Raw genomic sequence first — 26587 nt, 5'->3', positions numbered from 1 at the left:
TTGAATACATTGTATGTGGAATCATGGACATAAAATAAACCTTCATAAAAATGACTAAAATGAAATATATATTTCTAGCGTTACTGTTCGGAAAGGAGGGCCTTACATCTTTCATCCGATATGAGCCGGGCTTCGAGTATTTGTACGATATTGACGCCATTGCAACTTTACACGACGTCGATACGTTTCAAACCTCTGCCAAGGTAATCCATTTTGTACATATATTGCTGTACTTCAAAGTCATTTCTGTTCAAATCTAAGAAAATCTATTTTTTAATTAAAACACGCGTCTGAAATTGGAACGCGTTGTATATCGAAGTGTTATAAAAATATTGATGCTTTTTAAATGTTTACCGTCCTATATAGCATAAATTGATCATAGTGAGGTGAGGCGGTCATACGTTGTATGTCGTCAGTTGCCCCACGTGCTTCCTACGTCGTTTGAATTCAATAATAAAATTAAACGATCCGCTAAACCTATTCCAATGACAGGTTAAATGAAAAAAATGGCAGCAAAGCTGATAAAATTAGGATAATGTTGAAATCTTCTTTTATTTAACATAAAACTCCAAGGTCATCTGCCATCAAATCACTGTTGAAATAACAGAACAGACAGAAACATTTGGAAGGACATGTGGACAATGTGACTTTTTCATGTACGTGAAGTTAGCGACCTAGCGGCCTAGCGGTGTGAAGTAAGTGGCCTAGCGGCATGGCGGCATAGCAGAGGGAACATGGCGGCCTATTGTTTTCTTTATTTCAAAGAACGTGTTCATGCATTTCCTTAAAAAAACAATAGAAAATCAATGTTTTTATTCATACATTAACAAAGCGGCCTTTCATTGTGTTCTTTTTCAGATTATTTTTATATGAGTTTTATTCCATAACAATGATAAGTTTGTTGGTTTATTTACTAATTATCAATCTGAAGCGATCTTCAACATATTTCCAAAAAAATTGAACAAGAACTATACCCGCTCAGTGGCCTAGCGGCGTGAAGTTAGCGGCCTAGCGGTCTAAATTGGCATTCTATTTCAAAGCATGTATACATGCCATTTCTTCTTACAATAATATATATACCGTTTTTTGCACACAATATCAATCTGAAGCAATTTTCAACATTTTTCCAAAAAAGTCGAAAAAGAACTTCAGCGGCCTCATAATATTTCATATCTCATAATATAGCTCACCTGATTGGACAAAGGGCTCTAAAGTTATTGATCGGACAACATACTGCATGCCGCCCGCATTTATGCCACAGGCAAAACTATAATATGTCCCGTGTTTAAAACGGACATAAGAAATCAAAACAAATTTTGTACTGGTTGCTCAAGAGGCATATATACATGTTTTCAAATAGGATACCATTTTAGGCCGCCAGGCCGCAAACTTCACGTCGATAGACCATTAGGCCGCTGAAGTACTTGATCGACTGTATTGAAAAAAAAAATGTTGATAATCGCTTCAGATAATTCGTGCATAAAACATTTAAAATATCATTGTTTTAGAAGAAATGGAATGTATACATGCTTTGAAATGGCATATAATTTTACGCCGCTAGGCCGCAAACTTCACGCCGATAGGCCATTAAGCCTCGAAAGTGCTTGATCGACTTTTTTTTTTAAAATGTTGATAATTGCTCTAGAGTGATAATTTGTACATAAAACAGTTAGTATGTATACCATTGTTTAAAAAGAAAAGGCATGTAAACATGCTATGAAGTAGGATGCCATTTAGGCCCCTAGGCCGCCAGGCCGCTAACTTCACACCACTAGGCCGCTAGGCCGCTGAAGTACTTGATCGACGTTTTTGACAAAAGGTTTAAAATCGCTTCAGATTGATATTTTGTGCCTAAAAACAGCAAATATATCATTTTTTTAGAAGAGCATGCATGTTTACATGCTTTGAAATAGCTGACTGCTTGTTCGACGTTTTTGAAAAAAGCATGTAGACATGCTTTGAAACAGGATACTATTTAAGGCCGCGAGGACGTTAGGCAGCCATGCCACTAACTTCACGCCGCTAGCCGCTAGGCCTCTGAAGCGTTTGATCGTTTTTTAGAAGAATGTTTAACACCGCTGCTGATTGATAATTTATGCATTAAAACAGTCAACTTATCATTGTTTTGGAAGAAACGCAAATATAATGCTCTGAAATAGCACACAATTTAAGGCCTCTATGTTAATGTATGAATAAGAAACATTGATTATCTATTGTTTTCCAAGATAATGCATGAACAATTCCTTTAAAATAAGGAAAAGAAATAAGTCGGTTGGCTGCTAGGCCGCCAAGTTCACGCCGCTAGGCCGCAAGGCCGCCTTCTTCACGCCGCTAGGCCGCTAACTTCACGCAACTAGACCCCGATGCCGCTAGGCCGCTTACTTCACAAAAAAGCCTCCTGCAACGGACTTTGACTGAGTAATCTAACAATTATATGTTGGTGGTGGTCTAGTGGTAAAGTTGTTTGCCACGCACCCCATATCATTTGATATCTATAGGTTTCCTTATTTCGTCGATATAAATTAAATAGATAATGGTGTATTATACATGACGTTTCTGTCGTTAGTATTGTTGTCTTATATTGCAACTGCAATCGGATGTGAAATATTCTATGTATCCTTTTTTGTATCTTTAACAGCAAAAAAGTCTTCTCTTTCTTTAGTAGGAGGGGATTGGGAGGGGGTTAACATATTTTATTTTAAATAAATATAACAATTGAAGCTCAAACCCTTTAGAATAATACCAATATTTTATGGAATCAATAGCAAATGTAGAACAATAACATGTTTTGAAAAAAGCGTATTCAAGTTGTAGATCCTTTCAAATCCGAAAAGGCATGTAACAGCGTGATATTTCACTCTTTTGAATCGGTGTACTTCGACAGCAAAGTTATTTATAAATTGGCTTTTTGGATATTGCACGTAAAACACACATTCGGTAGTAACACAGGTTTACTTTATGTTAGTACTTGCGTAGTAGAAAGCTTATGTCACTGTTTAAAAGCTTCTGTCAGACAAGTAAACAAAACAAGAGTTGATAAAAACAAAAATGAACATAATGTTCACTTATGCGTAAGATTTTTAACCAGGTTTTCAACGAAAACCGGGTTATTAGAATGAGGTTGTTGTTGGGCGGGCGGGCGGGCGGACGGACGGGCGGGCATGCGTCAAACATTGGTTTCTGTTCAATAACTTTAGTCAGCATTGATATATATTGATGAATCTTGGTGTGTAGGTAGCTTATGGCAAGAGCTAGCTTGTGATCGCTTTTGAGGGGGGTGGGGCTAAGGTCAAGGTCATTGTTTCTAAAAATAGAAAAAATGGTTTCCGCCCAATAACTTTAGTTAGCATTGATAGATATTGACGAAACTTGGTGTATAAGTTGCTTATGTGAAGAGCTAGCTTGGGATTGCTTTTGAGTGGGGAGGGGCTATGGTCAAGGTCACTATTACTTAAAATAGAAAAATGGTCAAGGTCACTGTTACTTAAAATAGAAAAATGGTTTCTGCCCAATAACTTTAGTTAGCATTGACATGTATTGATGAAACTTGGTGTGTAGATAGCTTATATGAAGAGCTAGTTTGGAATTGCGTTTGAGGGGGGTGGGGCTAAGGTCAAGGTCGCCTGTTACTAAAAATAGAAAAATGGTTTCTGCCCAATAACTTTAGTTAGGATTGATAGATATTGACGAAAGCTTATCTGAATAGCTAGCTTCGGATTGCTATTGAGGGGGGAGGGGCTAAGGTCAATGTCACTGTTACTTAAAATAGAAAAATGGTTTCTGCCCAATAACTTTAGTAAGAATTGACCGATATTGATGAATCTTGGTGTGAAAGTTGCTTATGTAAAGAGCTAGCTTGGGATTGCTTTTGAGTGGGGAGGGGCTAAGGTCAAGGTCACTATTACTTAAAAAAGAAAAATGGTCAAGGTCACTGTTACTTAAAATAGAAAATTGGTTTCTGCCCAATAACTTTAGTTAGCATTGACCGATATTGATGAAACTTGGTGTGTAGGTAGCTTATGTACAGAGCTAGCTAGGGATTGCTTTTGAGGGGGGGGGGCTAAGGTCAAGGTCGCCTGTTACTAAAAATTAAAAAATGGTTTCTGCCCAATAACATAAGTTATCATTGATAGATATTGATGAAACTTAGTGTGTAGGTAGCTTATGTGAAGAGCTAGCTTGGAATTGCTTTTGAGTGGGGAGGGGCTAAGGTCAAGGTCACTGTTACTAAAAATATAAAAAAATATAAAAATGGTTTCCGCCCAATAACTTTAGTTAGGATTGACAGATATTTATGAAACTTGGTGTGAAGGTAGCATGTGAAGAGCTAGCTTGGGATTGCTTTTGAGTGGGGAGGGGCTACGGTCAATGTCACTGTAACTTGAAATAGAAAAATGTTTTTTGCCATATAACTTTTGATAGCATTGATAGATATTGATTAAACTTGGTGTGTAGATAGCTTATGTAAAGAGCTAGCTTGGGATTGCTTTTGAGGGGGGTGGGGCTAAGGTCAAGATCACTGTTACTAAAAATTTAAAAATGGTGTCCGCCCAATAACTTTAGTTGGCATTGATAGATATTGATAAAACTTGGTGTGTAGGTAGCTTGTGTACAGAGCTAGCTTGGGATTGCTTTTGAGCGGGGTGGAGCTAAGGTCAAGGTCACTGTTACTAAAAATAGAAAAATGGTTTCTGCCCAATAACTTTAGTTAGGATTGATAGATATTGACAAAATTTTGTGTGTAGGTACTAGTAGCTTATGCGAAGAACAAGCTTGGAATTTCTTTTGAGGGGGGTGGGGTCAAGGTCACTGTTGCTAAAAATAGAAAAATGGTTTCTGCCCAATAACTTTAGTTAGCATTGATAGATATTGATGAAACTTAGAGCGAAGGTAGCTTATGTGAAGAGCTAGCTTTGGAGGTGGGGTCAAGGTCACTGTTTCTAAAAATAGAAAAATGTTTTTTCTGCCCAACAACTTAGTTAGAATTGATGGATAGTGATGAATCTTAGTGTGAATATAGCTTATATGAAGCTGCAGATTGAACTTGCTCATACAACAAATTAATAGGCTATACTATTTGATTGCCATAACAAAAACCTGGTTTCGTCGCATTGCGGCACTTCTAGTTATAACTTAAATGCCGATAATATATGAATGCCTCCGTAGGAAACGAATTACGCCGGCCCAAAGTGTCTTTATAGGGTATTTAGTGTCTTAAAAGAGTTGTCCAGTTAGATTTGTGTTTGCCCGGCAGCATTCATGTCAGCGAATTACACCGACACTTTTGTATTTATTTCAAATATATTAGGTAAAGGTCCGCTAGGGTAAATTAACCTATGCTTACCGTTTGTAGTCAACAATGACCAACCGGTGAACGACCGGTAACTCTTTACTGAAAAATATAGTCCCCTGTAGCTTAATACTGGCCAGACCAAATAAGAAATTTATCAGTAGTCACCACTTATTGTTGAAAGCGGCAGTCAAACTATTATGGGTCAGTAAAGGGGAATGCAAAGCATTACTGCTGTTTAAATGATTGTAATACTTATATCAATTCTCAATGAGAAGTGATCAAAGTGATATAATACTTGTAATGAACCTCTGATCGTCGTTTCAACCTCAACGACTATTTTGGTGTAATTTTGTATATATTTTGTATTCCCCCTTAAAAACATAATCACTTAAGCTTGTATTTGCACCTTCCATTTGGGTGTATCATTAAGTTTAAGATGTTAAAACTATATCGTATGTGTACATTTATAGCGGAAGTAAGGAAAAGATAAATATAAATGTATAAACCAAAGCATTTATAGTAACGCCTTAGTATAAAAATATACTATTTATATTGGCATCTTTGTTTGCAATTTTAAACATTTTATTGTTGAAATCTGGGACAGCGGGCGTTAAATCTCTAACGAACAATCCGACAGGTCTATATAAATGTCAATGTCTGCTACAATGGTAGAACTGTTGTATACAACCTTGCGACATTAAGCACTCCAAACACAAACATTAACTAGAGTGCAGAAATAAATTTTAGTGTTTATGAAACATCAAGGTAAGGAAACGTGTCTCGGACCAGATATATCCTTGGGTGCTGACTGGCCGGTCTTTTATATGCATTATGAAACTCAGTGGTGTTTAATATCAAGTGTCTTGAGTAAAGAAAATGTATTTTTTCATTTCAGATTGGGTTCCAAAACATCCATAGCAATGAAAATGAACAGGAGATAAGGCTGCATGTCGAGTCGTTCATTATTTGTTCAGTGAAGACAAATGGTGAGAAATAATAACAGCTTTTCATTGACGTTTCAAAATTGAGTGTCAGTATAAATCCAATGTGCTATGATGAATATTTATTTTAATTCACACTGTCGATTGTATGGACACTTTGTTGTGAAGGTATAATGAAATGATTCAATATGGTTTTTGTTTTAGAATGTGGTAGTCAAAATGAGGAATTTTCTAAATGGTAAGCACTCATTTTTAATGTTTTTTTGTTATTGATGGATGCGCAGTTGAACATGTTAGCGTGCTCTGTATTGTATTAATGGCTTAATGACATAGTTGTGTCCAGTACGCATTATGTTTTACGGCGTAACGACATTTCTGTATCCAGGTTTTCCTTTTTGTTGACGCCACGTGGGGAAATAAATCAGATATACTATGAATTCGAAGAAGACAGTAACGTTCTCGCCATCAAAAAGGGCTTTGTTGATATGCTGAGCTGCAAACTTCACCACATGAGCGAGGTAGTTTTATAAAATTTACTGATTGCAAGACAATTACTTGTATACAACTATTACAAAGGTATTTCTATTGAAAATAGTTTACACTAATTTAACAATGCAAATCTTCTCATTTATCCATCCATTAAAGCTAAACTCATCGGATTGACTCTAAAATAACCTTTCTGATCATTTCTACAGCACTGTAATATCCGGATTATCTTGTATGTGTTCAAGTACACTACAGTCGAATACCAATATCATATTTCTCTAAACGTCACTTTACTCAAAAACGCTTCATTATATTACCATATACCACACTTCTACCTGTTTAAATACACTATACTTCATTACATTTAATTTCAAACTAGTCATAAAAATACAATTGAAACTACAAAACCCCCAGTCGACTATGTATTTTCTTTATCGATAGCCATGATAAAAATCGATGGTCTCAAGGCCTTTACAGGGAGAAAGCATTTGCATTAATATAACTTTACGTAAACATTTCCGATAAGGTTTTAAACCAGCTTTATACACAAGTGCTGGGTTCACCGCAAATGAACACGTGCCACTTACGCTTTACTACGTTAAAGTATACTTCTATTACTACGATTACTACTACCGGTGGTAGTAGTGTACTACCACCACGTATATTACTACTTTTATTGATTGCCACGTGGTCATAATAGTCCCCAGTTTAAAAAGCGCCAAAACATCGCCAATATGTTTTCTATATGTACATATCATATGCGTTTTAGTCAAATGATCATGCCTTACAGTTAAACAAATACTTATTTAAGAGTGATACAAAGATTATTACAGTTGTCCCCTCTATCCATCTTAAATACATAAACTTAAGTGTGTTGTTCAGTTATTACTTTAGCGGAGCTAAAAGCTGAATTGAGGAAAGTGCAGTTGACCAGTTTCTAATGAAATAACAGTTTCGCACACTTTTTATCACTTTTAATGTTAAGGTCCTTCAGATAGTTTTGTTTAGTTGATTTCACGATCTCGAAAGCATATATGGAAAACCTTAAATAGTATTAATAAATGCAAACTACTTTTTCATTGTTTCATTAGGTTGAACATGAAGCGCATGAAAATGGATGGAAGTATCAAACGATGGAGAACGGGAAAGAAGGTAATGCAGTGTGGATACCTAATATTTACACCTTAACTTCCATTCCTTTAATGAACAGCCCTTTCGGCAATTGCGTTAACATCTTCGGATATGTTCGGGTCGCAATTTATAGCATACCAAATTGAATGTAAATGAAAACTATTGATCTTGTTATTGTTTGTATTGTGTGAGCAGGGCCCATAAAATATATATCAACATTTTAGAAAGTGTAAATTTAGTATATTTTAAATGTATTGTTGCCAAAAGTGTTTCAATTTTACGTTTAAAAGTGATTTAAAGTGGTTGATATTTTCCCGCGTTATTGTGACGACATTTAAAAAAATGTTTCCGGTTACAGTCGGGTCGTTCTATTTACAGAATGGGTAGGAAGGATTAGTGAAAGGTTTTCTTAAATTAAATGAAGTATATTTTTTTCACAATTCTTGAATGAAATAATGAACTATTGGTGTATATATTAGGAATGAATTGCGGGTTTAATGGCATTATCGGGGATATGAACGCAATTGGGCTGGTCAAAGTAAGCGTTGAGTCCTTCGGACTCCAAAGACTTTAATCAACCAAATTGCGTTTATACAACGATAATGACATCAACCCCGCAATTCATTCCTAAAATGAACTTTTAAGTGAACCGGTAAGTCGGATTTACACCACTCCTTTTTATTAAACACGCAATCAGCTTATATAGCCGGTACTGGAGGAAAAGATAAATATATGGTAAACAAATGTAATGATTAATTATGATTACTAATTTTGTAGGCCGACATAATTCAAATTATTATGTTAACAAGACTGATGAGGGATATGCTTTCCACAAAACTCGCGTGAACTACACACATTCCGTGAAAGGAGGATCTTCGTCGTATCAAAAGGCAAGTGTAATGAATGTCTCAAAATCGGGTTGCGTTGTTAAACTTTCAAACTTAAGTGTGAAGCCCATTAGTCAAATTTAAAAGTGAACGTTTTAAATTTTTCAAAGAACAAGAAATGTCAACAAGACACAAAACCACAGTACAAGGGGTATACTTTAAAGCCATACTAATAGGTAGTTATCAGGTTCATTCTATTATTTTGTTTTTGAATTGCAATGGGTAATTGACAATATTTCTATAGTTGAAAAATATTTTAACGTTCGGCCCGGACTTAATCAGGATACATATAACCTGTAATTTGAGTTTGAAAGAGCATGCGTACATTCCGATATTATCATCAATCAATCACACAATTACTTCGACTATTTAAATGTAATTGCTTCTTACATGCCACCTATTTACACTAAGGCCCAGGTTTTATAACAAAGGCCCCCATTGTGTGACATTCGCAATTACAGCAAAGATGAGGTCTTGGCTCAACTCCATAATTAATAATTCTTTATTTTTTCAAAACAAAAACTATTCTTTGCTATCGAATGTTTTTGCAGTCATTATCGTTAAATTTCAGCACTACGAAGGATACTCTGTAACCATTACACACTCAAGTTGTATCTAACAATACTTTATTTCAGGCTTTTTGCTTTATTTGCATAATTATGTTAATCAGCCAATTTGATTGATATATTGCAGAAGTTGACATTCCATTCCGAGTCCGCGATTATTGAGACTGTCAAGGTTGAAGAAAACTTAACACTTGACATCAGTCATGATGATGGGTACATGCCGTTTATATTTTCATTATCAATATTTATATGCACACATATTATATTGCTTGTAAATAAACCGTGACGTCAATCTGGTATACAAACCTAGATCGCTTAGCCATTTTTCACCGAAAATAATTTAATTTATCCCAATACCGTTTTATGAACATAACTTGAAGCTACGATTTAATTGTGTCGGTTGAATTCAAATTAATGCAATCTTATACGGAATATATATTTTGCTGTGGGTATACCCGCCTCGTAGTTATATTCATGTGCTACGTGAAAGTAGTAGGATTTAAACAGCACGATCATTAAACACTGCGAAGTTCATATTTTGAGAACAATGAAAACGTAATCAACATCATGTAGACTCGCAGTCGTATAAGTGTTTTAATGTTCAAACTAATTTCCGAGATGTCATGTATTTCACAGACTGTAAAACATATATGTTCGACAATTTCCTTTATCATTGGTTTTGTTAAACGATATAGGGAGGGAAAAATTGTGTGTGTTTTGTATTTTGCATCTGACGTTGTGCAAAAAGTGCCACATAAGGTTCATTTAAGATATTTAACGTATTTTTTATTAACTTATGACTCCTGCAACACAATAATGAAATTATTTGCGAATTGAAGAAATGAATTCCGAATAAAAATACAACAACTTATTGATTCATTAGACATCTCAACCAATTTACAAAACCATAAACGATTACTGTTCAAATGCGAATCGTTTGTGTCAGTGTGAGATTGCAATATAGCAAACAAAATGAGCACGGCTGCACTTTACGAGTGGCGAAGACACGAGTCAAATATTTGCTTTTTGTTTTCATGAGATTAAATATCTTACACTAGAAAGAACATGTTTTTTGGTCCTTAAAGGTTAAAAAGGGTATTTAAATTGTAATGTAGTTTTTCGGGGAAGTGCGTCTAAATGTACGAGAATGAAACGTCATTTTGTAAATTGTGGCATGGCCTTGTGGCCTTCGGCTTTCGATTTAGAAGTAAAAGCAGGCAAAACGGTGACTTATATTAGATTCGCTAATTTCGGTTCTCTGTCATTAACTCGAATTTTTTTTATGAATGAAGTTCAGGCTTGACAAAATTATCTTATCAGAGGCAATGATGATAGCTTATAAAAATAAGAATATCTCCCCAAGCTTTTGGTTCTACTGTATTTCAAAAGCACATAAAATTGTTATTACCTAAGGCAGAAATATTTCTTCAATGAAACGTTTTTTATTACAGTTTTGATCCATACAAAGGAATGAGGCCATCGGTACCCGTGGGTTCGTTTAACAACTTCGGTAATGACTTTACAATATATTGAATAGTTTATTTGTTGAATAGAATGAGTTTGCTCCAATCAGAATTGGACAAACAAATCGGCAAAATCCCCCTTCTTTTTCTTTAGTTCTTTAATTCAAAAGAACTGACATTCCCACACTTAAATAACATTTAAATGGGTTTTGAACCAGATATTTGATTTTCTGAAACGCGTTTATAATGTATTGAGCCCGATGAAGGACTATTCATACGATAAATGAGTTTTGAAGTACTTTATCAATTAACATCGGTTTAAAATGTAAATGGTCTTAATGTCATAACATACGAGTAATAACCATAAAATTGCAAAACATTTTTTCTCATAAAGGTACTAGTTTATTTGTGTTTATAGGATAAGGAAAATACAAAAGACAAAAACAGAATGTATTGAAAATGTCCTTTAATTGTTAAAATGACGGTGTTATATTCAATAACACAATGTTAAACCTAGAAACAAATAACTTTACGAAATAAAGTTGAGGTAGAAAAACGCCAAAATTGTGTAAAATTTCCCAAAACCAAGTTACTTTATTTGAATGCTACATAATTGTACATTATTGAAACTGAACAAATAAGCCAAAGAGCCTAATTTTCAAGATAATGATGATTAAAGACACACGGTTAAATACCTAGCATGTACACAACGAGAGACACACAAGGTCAGAATACAACAACACAAATAAACTACCATTAAACTAATTGGTGAAACTTAAAGGTAGTAATTTAATTATAATTTGTTTAGTGTGTAACTTCGATTGTTTTAACGCAAGGTTAACGTAGCGAGTGTATTCCTTTCAATATATTAGATTTTTTTTTGTTTAAACTTTTCAAAACAAAGAACGCAAAATTGATCATAATGAACGCAAATTTGGAGTATTGAACAGCATGTTTAAATGGAGCAAGACTTCAAAACATTTGACATTGAGTTTAGTCAATATGAGATCTTCATTTATCTATACGGCTTGAAAAAGTGTATTTTGTTATATTTGGATATTATGTACTCATATTTCACATTAACGCCAAGAGATCACAATTGTGGTTAACACATAACAAAAACTGTATTTTAACATTTGTATAGGTATCGATAAACTAGTATGTTTGTACCGACGCAAACTTGGTTTATTCGAGCAGACTTTTTAAATTTGAATGATTAGTTTATAAAACGTTGTTTACTTATTAAGTTAAAAAGGATCTGTTTCATAATTTATCTATTAACGGAAAAGAAAACAAGCAAACAATATATGAAATGTTATGACACTCCCATCCACGCTATTCCTTATTCGCATTTGGAATCCATCGTTTGGATAGGCAATCATTAAATACTATGCTTAATCATTGTGAATTTTAATTTTGCGGGTATTTTAAGATCCGCCTTTTTCCCTTATCCGATACACGCTATATGTGCCAGATTATGAATTGACATGAAGTAAAATCTTCATGATTAAGAAGGACTCAATCGCTTCGCTCATTCAGCCGATTTTTTACCATTAAGATTTTACTTCAAGTCTTCTATCAAATACTTAAAGAATGAGATACATATTAAAATATACGCCAGCTATGTATTGATGTTGTTAAACTTATATCGGTTTTCTCGTTCACAAAACTTGGATATTAATTAAGATTGAGTCCCTCCCCTCCCTCATATATTGGCCTTCATGACAACGTTGTTATTATCTGTGTAAGTTTGCGAATATTATTAGTATATAAACTCGTTTCTAAGATAATTTCAGTTTTATAAGACAAGAAACACTACTCCATCATCTGGCATGAGAGAGACTTCTTAACTCACTTTAAATTACAAAGATTCTCGACTGCCTCGTAAGTGCAGATCAGTAAAATATTCAAATATTTGCTGTCTGTATGTTCAAGCATTTTATGAGTACTCAGCCTTGTAATAATTCATTAAATGTAATTATACCTAAGAGCCTAAAAGTACGTACGTATCCAGAAAGTGAAAACAAGCGCATACATCATTTTGGTCCGTTCTGTAGTATGTTAAGCAGATGTTCGTAATATCAATACTTACCAGAAAAAAGAAGTTTGGCAAATGTTTTATTATTTTGACGAAATAAATGTAATATATCGCTCATTTCAGATATGCCACAAATACAAGCGCACTCGAAAGATGACCTGATTTTTACCGGAAAAAGAGTTATTGCTAAGCATGTTCAAAGGCCACAACACCTTACGGAAGCAAATATCTCGGATGTAAGGCATTACTTAATAATACTTTTTTTTGCTAGATAAGGATAGTTATAAGCCTTTTAGTATCTCAGATATCAGTTCAACATACAATTAGAAAACCCTGTAAGTTAGTGTGTAGCTCTAAGTTTACCAAACAAAGCACGTTCTATTGTTTTAAGACTTAAAAGTATCCATCTTTTATTATTTACAATCGCACTTGAATTGCATTCATTTAGTATGAACTACTCGACCTTGCGTGACCTCTTTAAGCTGAGTTTAGCGAGAGAGCAACGCTATGAAAGGACGCTGGTGAATCACCGCGCGTAGCGATCTAACTATGACCTACTTTATTTCTAAATGTAGCAATGCACATGTACTGGTAGATGCTGGTTTATTCATATTTGTCCTTTCATGCTCACTCATGCATAACATGTAAAATATGAATTAAGACAGGCCGATAACGTAGTTATAAGTATTGATGGATCTGCATAAACGCACGACAAATTAAGAATCAATCCTTAAGTGAACATTATAAAAGGCAATTATAAAATGTATACCTTCATCAGAGTATTACCTCTGTATATGAATATGTGCTATGTCGTCCCTTCCTTTTAAGATGTTAATTATAGATGGAAAAGAAAACTGCAAAAAGGTAAGATTATAAGTAATTTGCACGATATTTCATAAATTGAGTTAGTATCTCGATAAGAGATTATACTTTACTATATAGGGATCTTGTCACTCTGGTTTATAATTTTAACACAAAACGACAACAATCCACATAGACAATAACAAATTATTGTTGTTTTACTAGTTCAATGCTATTTTACAAGATGTAAACATACGTGTAACTTTTGTTATCAATGTTTTAAGATACCTCTCAAAAATGTAAGGAAGAACTACTGGGGAGAAAATGCTACAGAGGCAATATTGTCAAGCCTTGAATGCCTGCGGAAGGAACCAGAGAGAGGTAACGCATATTGAATCGAAGTAAAATACAACTTTTCTTATGTTTTGTGAGGAATGTGATGTTTATTAAACAGTATGAGATTATGTGAAGAAATCAAACGATCACATTTGTTAGCGTGTTAACATCATTAAATTTGGTCCTGAGTTTAGGAAGTATAAATTAAACTGAAAATCATGTCACGTATCAAAGTATATATTTGACGGGTCAGTATATTTTGTTCAATATGAGTGCATAGGAACGTCTCTTTTCAGGATCTCATCAGTCAAACATTTGCTTTAAGACGTTAGTGAATGTTCTTGACAGCCTGGAATGGAATAATTTGAAGAACATTACCGACTGCTATCTGAAATTTCCTTTTCCAAGGTAAGAAATGGTCACATATGATGTAGTTATCGAAAATCAGGACATGTCATTCGGGGCAAACAGTCCTTCCTCATTTGGTTCACTAACAGATGTTAAACATATGTCATTGTGAATATCAACACATTACAAAGTTCATGCCAAACGCAAATACTACATTGCAATGATACCTGTTTTTATTGCAGTTCTTAGCGCCTTAGAAATTGCTTCGAAACGATGAATTCACTGAAACATTGCGAAGGGCTAAAATGATTTTTTTCCAGCGCTGAAACTAATCTTAGCCATTTACAAGTAATAAAATAAATGTATGTGTTTTTCTTTGTAGAAAATGTTCAAAAAGAGCAGATCAAAATCATTTTGCTGATGCAGTAGGAAGTTTGAAGAGTGATCATTCAATTGAACTCATCGCTAACATTTTGACAGGAGATTTATCGCCGGAACGGATTATCGACCGAATTCTTACGGCAATATCTGCTTCAGATATTAACCCGTCTTCGGTATTGCATTTTAATTTGATTTGATTTAATTTGAAACCAAAATTATAATATGTATTTCGATTTTCGAGAACGTACGTCTTCCAAACAAGTAGTTCTCCGGGTAGTGCAATGGTTAGCGCACTCGCTTCTTACAACGGAACTCCTGTTTCTGGGCGTTTGTGCGTTTGGTTGATGGTCACCAAGCCTGAAAAATTGGTTTTCTCCGGGCACTCTTCTACTCTTACAACACAAGATCAAACTCTCGTACATCATTGTGTCAATGATAGTAGCCTTGCCTAACTTAATATAATTGTTGAAAAGTATTGTAAATAAATTAAGTTTAAACTAAACTAGTAATATAAATCCGATTGTTGGATGGTAAGTCTATTTGTAAAGGATTAGATAACAATGTAACTCGCCACTACCATTATGTAGATAATAACTGCAATTATACTTATTCTGAAGATAAATTTTGTGGTTTTATTTTTTGGTATGTTTCAGACTTTATTTAGTAATGACTAAAGGGAAACTACCGAATTTGTTTATAGTGTTTGTTTTGCGAATTTACCGGCCTTCTCCGCTATATTGAAAAAGGGAAATAAGCATAGAACTGAACTCATAACACGTACTGCGTACTCTTCACTTATTATCTTAGTTATAATACTTAGATGAATCTCAATAAACCTTATAAATATGTTGAATTTAACGAATGACGTTTCCTGTTTTATTGTATACTGTAGAAATTACTGGACGCTCTACGAAAAGGATGCACGAAGAAAGACACTCGGTTTACACAAGAAACTCGACACTCTTTTTGCTTCGCATTTGGAGGTCTGATTGGAAATCTTCATCAGAATAACAAACATTCTGAAGCAAACGAGCATATTCAATATGTGCACAGAGCTCTTGGACTGCATGGTATTTTAATACTATAGTAAAGTCATGTAAAATAACAAATATAACCAGAATTTACTATATATTATATGCTATGCATTTGACGGTTTTATCTTCAGATCCATGGGAGTATAGAAGAAAGAGGTCATTTATGTCAGAGAGCGAATGCATCGAACATGACCTAGAAAAGGTGGTTCTGTTAGAGACGTTGGGGAATGCTGGACTCTCAAGTTCATATGAATACATTGCATCTCACATAAATTCCACCAATTCTCAGTGGGTGAAACGGGCTGGTATTTTTGCTCTGAGAAGTTATCACGATAAACAGGTAGTCACTCCGTAGTGTAAAATATTCACTGTTTTATTTAAGCAAATGACTAAGCAACACTTTCAATATTTAAATAGAAGTTAAGGGTTGAACACCGCGCTTGTACTTATGTATGGACAGTTGTTTAATTTTCCTTTCGACATATAAACCATTGCAATATATGACTGTATTGTATAGTTATCATTTATGAATGCGTACACACGTGTTACTTATTATTGAATTATTCATGGAATAATTGTATTGTGTTTACCTATTTGTAGACTATGGACACGCTTCACAAGGTTGCCATTAGCGATGAAGAAGAAGTTGTAAGATACGAGGCAGTGCAACAGTACCAATCACACCCGCTTACCGTTAACTCGATGTAAGATTTCTTAAATCCTCATTTTATCAGATCATGAGCAGATGAAATGAAAAAAAAATAACCATACGATTTAAAAAAAGGAAATTTATATTTCAGATAAATCAATGTACACGCCATTGTTCAAGTATTAAACCATTATCCTTTCATGAAATCTAATATTGTTCAGTGAGGATGTTTTTGTTTTAATTTAAACCGTATTTTTATGCGTGTTGTAACACGAGACATTTATTACAGTAAAAGAGGCAAAACACTTCTTAGAAGAAAGTGACTGTCTGAATAGCTTGATATGTGCACATACTTATAAATCATTAGTATGAACACAACAGACTTACAACAAAAATCAATGTCATACAACTTAAACAACAAATACGACATTTAAATCCATTATTGTACAGACATCTTACGCATGATATATCGACGGCGTGGCAACGGGTGTCGTTATTTGTTTGAAGTTGTTAATTGAAATAACTGAAAAGCTCTCTATAGCATCGGCGTAAGTGGTATTCTAGTTAAAAGTTTAGTGGCCAAGTAGCCAACCATTTAACCAAGACTCTCTTTCGAAACAAAGGCTATGGCTTACAGACACACAATGCAAAAATCAACAGCAGGCAGGCAGTACTTTTATAACATTATCTTAATTATCATTAATGCATCTTGTGGTTAATACCTTATATGTACAGTACTTACAGGGACACCACAAATGTTGTTACTCATGATGTATCGAAGAGATCCATATTTGACAAATCATTAGCGTTTAAATTGGAAGCCCCTGGGGTAGACTGGAGAAAACAGATCGGCTCGAAAACTATTGGCGCTTCGTTTGGATTGATCATGGAAAATCTTCTTGACCTTCAAGTTTGTGAGTTCTCTTTTCGGACACTTCATTTTACCTTGTTAAGAATAAAGATGACAATTAAATGAAAATGATAAGGTTTTGGCCTTGATATTAATAATTTGTATTTGTTTATTAGTCTGTTATAATTAATCTGTTATAATCATCTTTTAAAGCGCTGCTGAAGGGAAGTATCGAGATCAGAGTGCACGATGAAGCTTACGGAAGAGTCCATTTAGGCTTTCTCGGTGGGAACTTTGACTTCTTTGTCGCTCGGATATGCTTCAAAGGTGGTGCAAAATACAATCTGAACATCTTAAAGGTTTGAAACATTTTAGTTAATTGCAAGAAGATATTATGCATAATAATGTTAATGATATGAAGATTCATACTAAGCATAATTTTGTATTTACTGTTTACTTGCATGTTAGAAAATATTTACAGTAAAACAATTAAAACTAAATGAATCAGCTCAGATATTGTTAAAAGGCACAATACACATTCCAACAAATGCTTTAATGCTTCTGTTGGAGGCGACATTTACATAACTATGATAATTTTATACAAAACGTAAAAAGTTGCGATGACGTCTAATGTCCTATCGATACCAAATGTCCACACATTTATATAACGATGCTCGATTTCTTTCAGGATCTTGATATAGAAAACATTTTCAAAATGTTCAAACAGTTTGTTGCCACTGTGAAGAATGTCATATCCGCTATCCGAAAAGGCGTCTCTGCATTCCAAAATATATTGAACTCAGATGGTTCAATTAAAGCAATCGTTGAGAGATTTGTTGACGCAATTGAAGAACTTCCTGACAAAGTGAGACATGCATTTAACCATTGATAGAGAAATTAACACTTTCAATAATTAGGTTTTGGATATATTGTCAAAATGTTATTTTATTGAATTAGTTGCAATTTTAAGCTTTATGTTACTTTTTTCAGGTGTCCTCGTTCGGCGAAAGAATTCAAGCCGTGATAAGAAAAATCTCAGTGATAAATGTAAAGAAACTGCCATCGTTTATTATCCCAGTCAAACAGTTTGTTGATGAATCGGTGAAATTGTACGAAAGAGTACGAAGTGACGTTATGACGTTTTACAATGTAAGTTTGTAATATAGTGTGTTAAGAAATATAACTGAAACCATTGTACTTCATAAAGATTTCAAAAAATAACAAAAGTAGGGGAAAAAAAGATATATTGTTTGATGGAGGTAAATCTCTTTTATGTTTATTGTATGAGCACACGATTGCAAAAAAAAATGTAAACCTATGTTCGAAAACATATATGTTAATGATACTATCAGAGTTTGATGAGGTGTATATTCCGTTTTTATTGACAATATAATATGATACCATATATTGTGCTATAAAAAAACAGGATTACCATCTGTAAGTGTTTTATTATTTTGATGTTGTAAAATATATTTTTCTCTTTTCACACAATATTTCATTCATAACGACCAAAAAAGCAATGCTCACGAAAATACTTTATAATGTTGAAAGAATCCTGCCGTTTGTTTAATATATTGTACAGTGGGAAGCCACGTTTTGTTCAGTATATGGGTTTAAAAACATTAATATAATATTTCGCCAGTGAATAAATATTTCTATCACGTGACAACCCTTCGACCAATTTAATAATATACCATCATATAATAATAACAACTATAATTACATACCAATCATAGATCTACATGCAATACATATCACGACATGCATTTGTCAATAAGTTATCCAGTGCAACACGTTAATACTTCACTTAATGTCACTATATCAGTGTCACTGTGAAATGTTACAGTGGCGAAAAGGTACGAAATTAGACTGTACTATTAAATGGGAATAACGATACATATAAACAAATGATTTTACGATAATTATGATATAGTTTCAATATAATAAATGAGGTAGTAATACTGCATTGTAATCCGGATGACTTCGTAGATAAACAAAATCCCCTCATATAATGTACTTGAACAAATGTCGTCCAAAATTACGTGTATTCTACATTTATATAATTATATATATGTGTATATATATATATATATATATATTTCACACTCGCAATCTGAGCTACAGGTGTATCAACAGCATTATGATCAAGCAATTTAAACATTATGTAACTTTCCAATTCTAAATGTCGCATGTGTTGCATAATAAGCTTAACGTAACACGACTTTATTTGCAGACGATAGCAGACGCCATCCAGATTAAAATTCCGCAATCTGCAGAACAAATATTCGAAGCAGTTCAGGGCATTATTAACGGGTTTATGGACATTTTCAGCGATGTTAAAACGTCCTTGTTCAAAATCGGAAAAGGAGTTTTAATGTGAGTATTATTACTATTTTAACAGGACTTAACTGGTACTTTATGTCAAAACAATGAAATACTTCTCCATAATACACAAAGGACCTGTCTACAAAACAATTGTACATTCAAAGTTCAACTCTACGTTTAAAGTGGTTTTTGTCAAGAAAACTTGCCTTCAAAATAATTGCCATTAAACAAGAGTTGAAAGTACATGTTACTTTGCGTAACCGAACCGCTGTTTGTGAAGAAAATAGCTCGCATTCACTGCATAACTCAGTGCCATATGAATCAGGGCAGATGTGATAATATTAATTGAAAGCCGAATGTCTAAAATTATGCCAAGAATACAAGAGAACAAAGCATTTTATGCAAATAAATGACAACATTTTATTACAAAAACAATCACCTTGTCATCACTTTACCCAGACTAATCTGATAAACATTAGCGATCTAAATATAGTTATATTCGGCTAAAAATATAACACCTGGATAGGATACAGAGGTACTGCGTGGAAAGAGTGGAACATTATACATTATTAACTAGTGTGCTTGGTTTCCAGCTATCAAAATTTACTTAAGATTTGACTTAAGATTGTAATTGGGACATATCCTTATTTCAGCTCAATGTTGGAAACGCGTTTTGTTTTACTGATATATTTGAATTGCTTTCAGGATTTGGATCAATGTCAAGCAACTAAACGAAACATTACAAGACGTCAAATCTCATACATTCATATCAGGAGGTAATATAAAACAAGTAATCATAAAAAATGCTATGAACTGTTAATTTGATATACGTTATAATATCAGGAAGCTTATAATTGTATGTATGATGTTAACACAATTGTAAGCATACAATGGCTTCAGTATAAATAAACATCATTGTTTGGAAATATTAAAAACATTACTCCTTTGTTGTATTTTACGGATAATCATATACACTATGAAATATTTATTTTATGCTACGTGTTGAAACTTATATATAAAGCCAGTTCAATAAGTAATCTATAAGTATTTAACATTATATACTAGATTATATTTTTTTATAATTTTACTTAAAATACAGATTTGTTGTGGTTTTTTTTGTATAGGTATGAAGCAATACTTTTTCGATCTAAATGAAGACATTGGTGTTCTGTCCGATATGTTCAAAAATGCGTCGAATGCTCTTGTCCATCAAACAGAAGACTGGATAAACGAAGCAATGGAAGGCAAAGATATTATTGCGACGTTTACAAACGGAACACAAACAATGGTAAAGGAATATAATAATGTTAAATAGTATTAATCTTAGTTTTGTGTCAAATAAAGTAATATTTTAATTCAGATCATGTTATTTACTGTCCGATATATAAATATGTAAGCATGTGTATAACGAAAAACTTAGTAGGAATGGTGAGGCACATTAGTGTTGAGATAAGGGGAGAGTGGTTAAAGGCTAATAGCATTGTTGTTGCTAGAAATTAGGACGTCCTGATTGAAAAAGTGCAATGTTCCATTCACTGATCATGTTATTTGAGGCTCTGTTTATTTTTTCTATATTTTGCTAATGTTAAAATGTAGTCAATAGTTTGTCAATTGAGACATTTTATTAGGGCATCACTTAGTGTGTCGCAATTAAGATTATGGAACTTGTGCATCTAACAGTGAGTGAAAACAGTGTATACATGTACTATGAAGATATAGAATAAAAGCTTATTTCAGTGCGATATGTCTTTATGGGGGGAAATAATTTGCCATTATGTCCAGCCAATAACGGCTCTACTGAACTGATCAAATGTAAATGTCAAAAACTGATTCCAGGGGAAGCTCCGGCAGCGTATTGTTTCGGAACTTTTAGAAGCAGTAAAGGATGTGAATGAACCTCTGAATAGCTTATTAAACATCGGCGGAAACTTTATCAAAAACTTCGTTGATTTATTTGACAGCTATAATGCAATCAAAAGTGCATTTCAAGAACTGAAACAAGGGTATGTAAATATACATAATAATTTTAATAATACGTCTTTGACATGTTTGTTTGTACTTAGAATGAACAAAAACACACAGTCAAACATGAAATAAGCGTAATGTGTTAGGTTATTACATTGAATTACACATAAAGTGGAGCATAGTAATATTAAATGCGTTAAAAGAAATTGTTTGTATTGGTAGCAATGTATATATAAACAAAAAACATTAGATAATTCTTAATATGCCTTAACATAGCCTTTTATGAATATATTAAAGATACATGCTAGGAACATACTGTATTATCGACGGACGCCAGTATAAAAAGACGGAACCCGCGTACACTTAGCAGCATGTGTGCGCGGGAACTGCTTTTGGGGTACCAAAGCTTAAAAGTAAACAAAAAGAAACCCGTTATGTCCACAGATTTATTTAATTTAATTTTGAAAGATGGCATTAAACTTGCATGGCTAATGTTAAAGGCGGGAGACGCGGTGGTTGAAAACCTGTCGTCCCTATCAAGTCCATGGAGCACCATTATAGACCCTTCCAAGCGTCACCATAAAGACGCACCGTATTGTACACTTAAAACACCATCAGCAGATAGACCCTGGTAAACGCGGTACTAAACTGCCTATACGTATTAAATATTTTACGTATTGACTAAATGTAAATCGCCACCGCGCCAATTGAATCTGCGCGAAGCAAAGGTTCACCGCCACGAAAATAAAATAATACGAAACGACAAGAATTGATACCCCAATAATTTAACTCCTTATTTATATTTTTTTTTTATTTTTTTTTTATTTTTTTTCTTTGAGGGCGATTTTATATAGAAAAACGTTAAAAAATAATTCAAAGTAATTTATCTGCTTTATATTGTTTATATTCAAAACAATACAAACACATTTATAATGTAATTGGTTAATGACGTCATTACCGGGACATATCGTGTAAAGGCTAATTGCAGTTACTTTTGTTGAAACCACAAACAGTACATGCAAACATGGACATAAACATACAAGGCATACAATAACAGGAATTTTACTATAGGGACGCTTATTTATGACATGTATAACGTTTCGATCTGTATAAAACATGCGTCTGGATCTTGACTTCACGTGATAACACATTGAATCGACGTGATACAGGAAGTCAGAAGCTTCCTTTCAAAATATTCTCTAGTATATAGTCCGAAAAAATACTAAGCAAAACTCCATACAAATGATCAAATCTTTGCTTATATTTACCTTATAAAGGTAAGGTTGTCGACGTTTCCAAGACCAAATTAATGTTTTTGTGAAACGATTCGCATTAAAAAAATAATTCTCTGTCTAAAGGTATGAAGATGCGAAATCCATGGTGACTCGCATATTAGGGACTAAGTGTCATCGTGACTTTCCAAAAACCAAACGGGAAAGCGGTGGCGGCTGTGACGGGGACGGATTTTATCCGGCTAGACTTCAAAATGGAGGACCAGAATACACAAATGATGGTATCGATATCATCATAGACGAAAACAACAATGTAAGTTTTAGGTTATGATGGTGTGCTCCTTTTTTCATGCTAGACTGAACGTTTATTTTGTCATCTGCCAACGCTAATTTAGGTTATGATAATTGGTATGCCTTATTTGGGGAAACGTAGTTTAAAACATTATCACTCTGAATTAAAGATACATGACGATTCAAGTAAACATGTAGCTACAAAGATGAATTAGACCTTTCGATAGTAATTGTAGCCAAACATCATCAATATTATAATATGTTGCCTAACAAAATGATATATTTAGTATTGCTGTTCTGTTAGAATAATCCGCAATGGTTGTCTCCGATTATTATATACGTCTGCAGCTATTTGTATAAAACTTGTTCTGAGGTTATCTTAAGTTTGCATATTTAAATGATTTGACTGATTGAGATTAATATTAGATACTTATAGACAAATCAATAAAGATCTTAATTAACCATTACCAAACCAAAACAAACCAGTTTCATAAACCTGACTGCTACACTATATTACATGTTTCTCAATTGATATTAGATTGTTGCGCCATTTGCTGCTAAGGTATATCTGTCTGAGAACGAAAATGAAGTGATACTGTCAGAAATTGGATCGCTCCCTTCAAATTCTGAAATAATCATTACAAATGTGAAACCGTTGGCTTTGATCAAACAGCCGTCTGACGAAGAATATGTCGAGACCTACGTAAGTCGATGTCCTAAATAAGCATGTGTAGATAATCCTTAGCAATACAGTTTGATATTAAATTGCCCGTCAGTATCTTAAAGATACCTTTCATCAATATACAATAACAGAATATCGTATTATATTCATAAAATGCGTAAATTTTATAAACCTAGTTTTCGTTGGACCTGTTGTGAACGTTGTGTTTTGAACCATGACATTGGTTAAAGTTCAAGCTACTGGGCTTTTTTCCATTGTTTTGATATTTTTGTTTTTATGCAATTGTTATGGTAGGTGGCTGGAGGAGATACTATCGGATTTGCAACTGCCTCTCCTTGTAATGGATTCAACCATATTCATTTGTCCTTGAGGAGAGATGACGGGCTAGTAGATCCCAGTGATATATTAGACACTCGCCCACTTCAGCTCCCTAAATGGACTCAGGTCTGTGATGACTACAAGCTAGTTTACAAGGTATGTACATGATTGTAATCACTTTTTGTAATTAAGAAAATTTCTGCAATTCAGTTGAACCAATCTACTGTATCATTCGTTTGTTTATAACTTTTATTAATATTTTCATTTCGTTTGACGCATGGGACAACATAATGTACTGAACATAACGTATTGTTGATGTGTCTTTTAAATACTCATTTAACTCGTTGTCACAATGATATTCAATCGGAATACGTCGGCCATTTAATTACAAAAAAACTTCGGATGTGTGACTGTGTTTAAGTTGTTCGTAAAAATGATAATAGACATAACGTTCAAAATGATTCCCAGTGAATTGTAGTATTGCATATATCATTAAGATTCCTATAAGTAAGGTACTTCGGTTTAACTGCGTAAATGATATTACTATGCGATTTAATTGCATTGTAAATAAATGTAAAGAAATCTGACATCGTTAAACGTGTATATTCATTCGAGTTTTTTTTGGATTGAAAATTGCCGAGGTGCGTACTTACTCCGATTGAAAGGATATTTTGACAATTTTAACTTTTGGTATAATAAGTGTAATGCTACCGCCTAACAGTTGCCTCCCTTACTTATAAGTACCCATTTGCTGTCTTATCATAAACAAGTTGGAATTTTTCACCAGTTTAGAGGTTTGACATAGCTAATATTGTCATTTTATGAACAGATAAGGCTGTGCACATTTGCTAAAGCAGTATGATTAAACACCCCATTAACAGTTTTCTAAAGAGCTATACACACCTCAAATTTTCCTTTCGTATAATTAAGTTACCCATGATTCCCTGAACTTATATAAATACCGATCAGATCAGTCAAAATACGTTGCAATATAAATTAGTTTATCACCTTGGAATGAAATCTAGAATCTTAAAAAATACAAGTTGTGTGAGATAAAATAAAAGACATAAACGTACGGTGGTGTGGTCAAAAACCTTGGTAGATTTATTACCGCAAAGGTTATATATGTATAGATTAACATTTGGTTTTGAATCTCTGCAAAGGGTAAAACGATCAAAGCCGGATTCATTGTTGGAACTGAAGGAAGAAAGGAGGAAGATACAAGTCAAACAGTTCCAACAGACGGAACTGTGCCACCGGAAGATTTGGCGGAAACACAACGGCCCGGAACAGATATTGACGAGATAAAGGGTAATCACTTCGTTCCTAATAATGGTTCAACGCTTTAGATTAAGCTAGTGCTTGTTGTATTTTGTTTGATACAGTGCTAATGACTAAATGCATATACATTCTGGAAGGAAGAGCTTTCTAATACACATGAAAACATCAGTGTCAGTATGTTTAAAGCTATATAAACATACCATATTGTTGATGCCTTCAATGGGTTTCTAACCAAACGTACTGTTATGAAATTTACTCATCAATATGGACCAGACAATAAATACTCACATAATGGGAGCTGTGGTATAACATATATATGTATTTAAAATCAGTACTTCGTTGTTTAAAAATCTGTGTTTTACTGCATTACCTAGATTCTTTAAAATAAACTCTGACTCCCCTATTATAATTTTATCAAGATAAGATTTATTTAGAACAAGTTTGAATTCCCTATGTATTTCAAGTATCGAAAGCTCATGAGGATCTATGCTGTATGTTATAAAAGATTCTTAGTTCCAAACTATTGAATTAAATTTTTATGTAAAATATATCCATCATTTTGTGGGAATTCTTTGTTGGATTGAATTAGTGCTCATCCAGTGTATATAATATTTCATGCAAATTAAACACGCACAGTGAATATTGTCAATGTGTCCCTTGTCCCTGCAGTTTCGAAATGTGTACACGGCAAAAAATCTTTGACATGCAATATCACTTCAAATGTATGTTTGGATTTTCGATCTTGTATTATATCATATGAAAGGAGATTCTTAGCCAGATACTCTGATACCTACCAAAGTGTAAATGATGTATGACGGCGAAGTGTTCTTTACCTGGTAAAACACATAGGGTAAGACATGAACAGTCACAAAACAGCCCCCCCCCCCTGTTACAATAAATGGCAAATTCAAGAAGACGAATGTCAAAGCACCATACATATTTATGACGTCGACGTGTCATGTAATCAATCATGTTCATACAAATGCATTGTGAATAATATTGGTTTCTGCGCTAGGTCACTGAATGATGAATGAAAACGGCCCGTCTGACAATGGTTAATGTTGTAAAAAATAAAAGGGCGCCTTAACATTTTCTTTGAGGCCCCGATAAACAAGCAGTTGTCCTTTATATGAAAATGAATATTAACCATACACAAGCTCATTATTGACAAGCTGTCCATATTATGTTATTTTAACAGCCAATTAGGGCTCGATTGCGTACTAATATTCTGTTTCTTTCAAAACATTGCCACTGAAGTTACATTGCATAAATTATAAGTGCAAAACCCA

At 33.8% G+C, this 26587-nt stretch overlaps 1 protein-coding gene across 1 annotated transcript in view; it reads left to right on the top strand.

Annotated features, from left to right (window-relative positions):
• The first annotated feature begins 11 nt into the window (after positions 1-11).
• The window catches only part of LOC128235441 (uncharacterized), a 75075-nt gene continuing 48499 nt past the window's right edge, over positions 12-26587 (top strand). Inside the window, exons 1-27 of the mRNA XM_052950263.1 lie at positions 12-203; positions 6189-6279; positions 6439-6472; positions 6620-6752; positions 7812-7872; positions 8629-8741; positions 9432-9517; positions 10756-10814; positions 12929-13041; positions 13891-13987; positions 14239-14350; positions 14673-14844; positions 15564-15741; positions 15837-16045; positions 16306-16409; positions 17099-17268; positions 17418-17563; positions 17893-18069; positions 18195-18353; positions 19438-19580; positions 20235-20305; positions 20654-20817; positions 21366-21532; positions 22853-23039; positions 23556-23720; positions 23994-24173; positions 25181-25328. Coding sequence (XP_052806223.1) covers positions 51-203; positions 6189-6279; positions 6439-6472; positions 6620-6752; positions 7812-7872; positions 8629-8741; positions 9432-9517; positions 10756-10814; positions 12929-13041; positions 13891-13987; positions 14239-14350; positions 14673-14844; positions 15564-15741; positions 15837-16045; positions 16306-16409; positions 17099-17268; positions 17418-17563; positions 17893-18069; positions 18195-18353; positions 19438-19580; positions 20235-20305; positions 20654-20817; positions 21366-21532; positions 22853-23039; positions 23556-23720; positions 23994-24173; positions 25181-25328 — 3592 coding nt within the window. The 5' untranslated portion in view covers positions 12-50. The remainder of the gene's footprint in view (positions 204-6188; positions 6280-6438; positions 6473-6619; positions 6753-7811; positions 7873-8628; positions 8742-9431; positions 9518-10755; positions 10815-12928; positions 13042-13890; positions 13988-14238; positions 14351-14672; positions 14845-15563; positions 15742-15836; positions 16046-16305; positions 16410-17098; positions 17269-17417; positions 17564-17892; positions 18070-18194; positions 18354-19437; positions 19581-20234; positions 20306-20653; positions 20818-21365; positions 21533-22852; positions 23040-23555; positions 23721-23993; positions 24174-25180; positions 25329-26587) is intronic.

This window comes from Mya arenaria, chromosome 5 (assembly GCF_026914265.1).
Source record: "Mya arenaria isolate MELC-2E11 chromosome 5, ASM2691426v1".
Lineage (NCBI taxonomy): Eukaryota > Metazoa > Mollusca > Bivalvia > Myida > Myidae > Mya > Mya arenaria.
The sequence above is the reverse complement of the archived record's forward strand: the minus strand, read 5'-3'. Positions and strand labels throughout refer to the sequence as shown.